This window comes from Belonocnema kinseyi, chromosome 7, assembly GCF_010883055.1.
Source record: "Belonocnema kinseyi isolate 2016_QV_RU_SX_M_011 chromosome 7, B_treatae_v1, whole genome shotgun sequence".
NCBI lineage: Eukaryota > Metazoa > Arthropoda > Insecta > Hymenoptera > Cynipidae > Belonocnema > Belonocnema kinseyi.
In genome coordinates, this window is record NC_046663.1 from 7,755,306 (window position 1) to 7,761,128 (window position 5,823).

General features: G+C 29.5%; 1 protein-coding gene across 4 annotated transcripts in view; it reads left to right on the forward strand.

The window, feature by feature from the left end:
* The window catches only part of LOC117177560 (protein piccolo), a 147,660-nt gene that overhangs the window by 89,578 nt on the left and 52,259 nt on the right, over positions 1-5,823 (forward strand). For all 4 annotated transcript variants that reach the window (XM_033368372.1, XM_033368374.1, XM_033368373.1 and 1 more), the window contains exon 6: positions 921-2,177. In XM_033368372.1, coding sequence (XP_033224263.1) covers positions 921-2,177 — 1,257 coding nt within the window. The remainder of the gene's footprint in view (positions 1-920; positions 2,178-5,823) is intronic.

The following is a 5,823-nucleotide window of genomic DNA, read 5'->3' on the forward strand; positions in this document are numbered from 1 at the left end:
TTCTATGATTGAAAATGCATTTGTTTGGTTGAAAATTTAAATATTTTATGGAAAATTTCGTTTTTTTTTTCAAATATATTTTTTTAAATTAAAAATTATTCGTTTTTTTCTCATCTTTTAGTTGAAAATTTAATAGTTATCGGGTAATATTTAATTATTTTGTTCAAACTGCCTTTTTCGGTTTAAAATTAATCTTTTTAATTAAAAATGCGCCTATACTATTTTTTGTTGAAAAATCGTGTTTTTTTGTTGTTGAAAATTCGTCTTTTTGGTAGAAAATTATTTGTTAAAAAATTCATATGGAACTTAATTTTTTCTGTTTATAAATTCCTTTCCTTGATTGAAAAATTAACTTTTTTGTCGAAAATACATTTATTTTTGTAAACAAAAATTATTTCTATGATTGAAAATGCATTTGTTTGGTTGAAAATTTAAATATTTTATGGAAAATTTCGTTTTTTTTTTTCAAATATATTTTTTTAAATTAAAAATTATTCGTTTTTTTCTTATTTTTTAGTTAAAAATTCAATAGTTTTCGGGTGAAAATTAATTATTTTGTTCAAACTGCTTTTTTCGGTTAAAAATTAATCTTTTTAACTAAAAATGCGCCTATACTATTTTTTGTTGAAAAATCGTGTTTTTTTGTTGTTGAAAATTCGTCTTTTTGGTAGAAAATTATTTGTTAAAAAATTCATATGGAACTTAATTTTTTCTGTTTGTAAATTCCTTTCCTTGATTGAAACATTAACTTTTTTGTCGAAAATTCATTTATTTTTGTAAACAAAAATTATTTCTATGATTAAATTTCTATTAATTAAATTTTCGGAAATTTAACTCTAGTCTCGGTGACAGGAGGCTGATTAATCTGCAGCAGTCTTGAAAAAAATAATAAAGTAATTTTCTAATCCCATTTCTTCCAGTGATTTCGAGCACGACGACGGCTACATGATTTGCTGCGATCGGTGTTTAGTCTGGCAACACGTCGACTGCATGGGTATAGATCGTTCCAACATTCCCGACGAGTATCTCTGCGAAATCTGCCGACCTCGTCGGGTCGACAGACAGCGAGCGCGAGCACTCCAAATGCGAAAGCGGGAGGAACTTTTGAATTCCGACACGACCTCGGACTCGTCGTCGACGACCTCGGCCGACACGGACGTCGGTGCCGTCGCGAATAATCCGAAGAAGAGACCTCTTCCCCAGCAGCAGCAACAGCAGCAGCAGCCACAACAAGTTCCCCGACGCAAGACAGATCCGCCTCAAGTCCGACGGCTCAACAATAATAACAACAATAACAACAACAGTGTGAAGCGGCAGAGACGGGAGACACATCCTCGACAGACGAGCGCCGTACGTACGAAAAAGGAGACGGTGAAGCGTGTCCCGGGAAAGCGAAAAACGAAGAGGAGAATGAGTATCGAGCAGAAGGAGGAGGATGAGGCTCAGGACTCGTGGGGCTCGAATATGGCGCCACTGAGACAGTGGATCGAGAGATACGAGGAGGCTGTCACAAATCATTACAGTCCCGAGCTGAGGGCGCGAATTTCCAGTATTAAAATCAACGGGACCCACAATGATATCAAGCAGAGCAATATAAGTGTTGTGGCGAGCGGCAAGTGTCGGCTCAATGTTCACAGCAATAGTTTGAGGTTCCTCGTCGCAACGATGTATCTGCCAGCGAATACCCCGGTTCTGGAATTGCGGGGGAAGTACATGCTGAGCACTCAGCATCGACCGGCCCATCATCCACCGGGTCGCCAGCACGTTCAGCGACCCGGGCCCTTTGTCTTTTTCTATCGGCTGCCGCGCGAGGGCACGGAGGTATGCGTTGACACGAGAACCTACGGGAATGACGCGCGATTTGTGCGACGCAGCTGTCGGCCGAATTCGGAGGTGAAGCACTGCATCGAGAAGGGCACTCTGCATCTCTATATTGTGACGACGAGTCCGATCGAGAAAAATGCGGAAATTACGATTCGGCATGAGCAGCACGATCTTTTGCTATCGCCGAACTCGAGTTCGCCACAGCAGCAGCAGCTGATGCCGCTTGTCTGTGCGTGCAATAATCCGAAAGAGTGCCAGATTAATTCGACGCCTATTTCACAGCCGCCACCGCCGCCCCCGCCACCTCCGGTCAACAAGAAGAGTACCAATGGACCGATTCCAGAAATTCCTGAGTGAGTTTTTTGTTTTGTTTTGTTTTGTTTTCTAAGTGTCTTCAATACGATGGTAATTATTTACTCAGGGTGAGCTGAAAGACACTTGTAGCTGGTCGGCCATGCCGAAAAAAACGGACTAGGTAGATTTGTTTGGAAGGCTTTCAAGAATTGAAAAAACCTGGAATGAAAATCCTAGCTGATCGTTTTTTACAAATTTTAAGGGAAAACTATAATTTTTTTTATTAATAACCACTACTTAGCTTTTAACCCAGGATCAACGACGAGGACGTGGTGGTTGGCTGATCCCATTATTATATTTTTTTTTTTCACTTCTTAACATTGTAAATAAGATCTGTAATTTATCAAAACAATAAAATTAACGTCAATAAATATGGATAACAACTTCAATGTAAAAGGCACTTCATAAATGTTTTGAAGATAATTCAACTACAGCAATTCTTAGCTTCTCTGCATATAAGGTATGATTAGAGTGACTAACTTTATGTTTATTCCAGAATTTCAAAAACTCGTGATGAATTGATTCTCCACTTTGTTCAGACCATAATCCCAAACCACATTTTCATTCCAAAAAACTGAAGCATTTATCAATATGCTTTACTATTACATGTACCTTCAAAGTTTCAGAAATCTCTGTTGCCAAAAAAGTTTTTCTAAATTCAGTAATAACTGAATGTAGATCTGAGGAATTTCTGAAAACGAACAACTTGAGCGCCGTGCTTATGTGAAAATAGACGAGCGGTGTACATGTGTATACACATGTACACCGCTCGTAAACAAACATAAACATACATGTATGTTTACGTTTGTAAATATCGTCATCTTGAAGTTATTCATATTTATTAACGTTAATTTGATTGTTTTGATAAATTACTGATCTTATTTAGAACGTTAACAAATGAAAACAAATAATGGGGTTAAAATTTATAGTTTTTCCTTAAAATTTGTAAAACCGATCAGCTAGGATTTTGAGGCAAGGTTTTTTCGATTCTTGAAAGCCTTCCAAACAAATCTACCTAGTCCGTTTTTTTCGGCATGGCCGACCAGCTAAAAGTGGCTTCCAGCTCACCGTGTACTATTGGTGGATTTATTTTTTTATTTCTTTGCTCTCATCCCCCTTTTTTTAGTTGAATTTTTTTTTTTTTTAAATTTATTTCTATGATTGAAAATGCATTTGGTTAGTTGAAAATTTTAATATTCTATTGAAAATTTCGTGTTTTTTTTTTTTAATATATTTTTTTAAATTAAAAACTATTAAATTTTTTGTTGAAAATTTACTAGTTTTCGGGTGAAATTTAATAAACTGCGTTTTTCGGTCAAAAAATAATCTTTTTAAGTAAAAATGCGTCAATCAAAAAAGTTATATTTTTAATAAAAAAAATATGAATTTTTTACAAAAGTATACTTTTTTGACCAAAAACGGTGAATTTTTCAAAACAATCGTTGAATTTTCACAAAAAGTGTATTTTTTAATTTAATGAGATTATTTCTTAAACAAAAATACAATAATAGACTTTTTAAATAAAAAGAATTAATTTTCAATAAAAAAAGATAAATTTTCAACCAAAAAATATTAACTTTCTACAAAAGTATACATTTTTGACCAAAAACGACGAATTTACTAGTTTTCGGCTGATATTTAATTATTTTGTTTAAACTGCGTTTTGCGGTCAAAAATTAATCTTTTTAATTAAAAATGCGTCTATACAATTTTTGGTTGAAAAATCGTGTTTTTTTTCTGTTGAAAATTCATCTTTTTGGTAGAAAATTATTTGTTTAAAAATTCATATGGAACTTAATTCTTTCTGTTTATAAATTCCTTTCTTTGGTTGAAAAATTAACTTTTTTGTCAAAAATTCATCTATTTTTGTTAACAAATTTATTTCTATGATTGAAAATTCATTTGTTTAGCTGAAAATTTTAATATTTTATTGAAAATTAGTTATTTTTTAATATATTTTTTTGAACTAAAAACTATTTAATTTTTTGTTATTTTTTAGTTAAAAATTCACTAGTTTTCGTGTGAAATTTAATTATTTTCTTTAAACTGCTTTTTTCGGTTTAAAATTAATCCTTTTACCTAAATTCTGTTGAAAATTCGTCTTTTTCGTAGAAAATTATTTGCTTAAAAATTCATTTGTTTAGTTGACAATTTTAATATTTTAATAAAGCTTCGTTTTTTTTCAAACTTAATTTGTTTACTAAAAATTCAAATATTCAATTTCTGGTTAAACTTGATTTTTTAAATTAAAAATTTAATTATGTATTTGGAAATTCGTAGTTTTTAGTAGAATATTAATCTTTCTGTTTGTAAATTCCTTTCTTTGGTTGAAAAAATAACTTTTTTGTCGAAAATTCATTTATTTTTGTAAAAAAAAATTTATTTCTATGATTGAAAATGCATTTGTTTGGTTGAAAATTTAAATATTTTATGGAAAATTTCGTTTTTTTTAATATATTTTTTTTAATTAAAAAATTATTCATTTTGTTCTTATTTTTTAGTTGCAAATTTACTAGTTTTCGGGTGAAACTTAATTATTTTGTTCAAACTGCCTTTTTGGGTTTAAAATTAATCTTTTTAATTAAAAATGCATCTATACTATTTTTGACTAAAAAATCGTGTTTTTTTTCTGTTGAAAATTCGTCTTTTTGGTAGAAAATTATTGGTTTAAAAATTCATATGGAACTTAATTCTTTCTGTTTATAAATTCCTTTCTTTGGTTGAAAAATTAACCTTTTTGTCAAAAATTCATCTATTGTTGTAAACAAATTTATTTCTATGATTGAAAATTCATTTTTTAGCTGAAAATTTTAATATTTTATTGAACATTAGTTTTTTTAAAGATATTTTTTTGAATTGAAAAATATTTAATTTTTGGTTCTTTTTTAATTAAAAATTCACTAGTTTTCGTATGAAATTTAATTATTTTGTTTAAACTGCATTTGTTTGGTTGACAATTTAAATATTCTATTAAAGCTTCGTTTTTTTAAAACTTAATTTTTTTACTAAAACTTCAAATCTTCAATTTCTCTTCAAACTTGATTTTTTTAGTTGAAAATTCAACTATGTATTTGGAAAGTCGTATTTTATGGAAAATTTCGTTTTTTTAAATATATTTAAAAAAATTTAAAACTATTCATTTTTTTCTTATTTTTTAGTTGAAAATTCAATAGTTTTCGAGTGAAACTTAATTATTTTGTTCAAACTGCCTTTTTCGGTTTAAAATTAATCTTTTTAATTTAAAATATGTCTATATTATTTTTAGTTGAAAAAATCGTGTTTTTCCTGTTGAAACTTCGTCTTTTTGTTAGAAAATTATTGGTTAAAAATTCATATGGAACTTAATTCTTCCTGTTTATAAATTCCTTTCTTTGGTTGAAAAATTAACTTTTTTGTCAAAGATTTATCTATTTTTGTAAAAAAAAAAACTTATTTCTATGATTGAAAATGCATTTGTTTGGTTGAAAATTTAAATATTTTATGGAAAATTTCGTTTTTTTTTTCAAATATATTTTTTTTAATTAAAAATTATTCGTTTTGTTATTATTTTTTAGTTGCAAATTTACTAGTTTTCGGGTGAAACTTAATTATTTTGTTCAAACTGCCTTTTTGGGTTTAAAATTAATCTTTTTAATTAAAAATGCA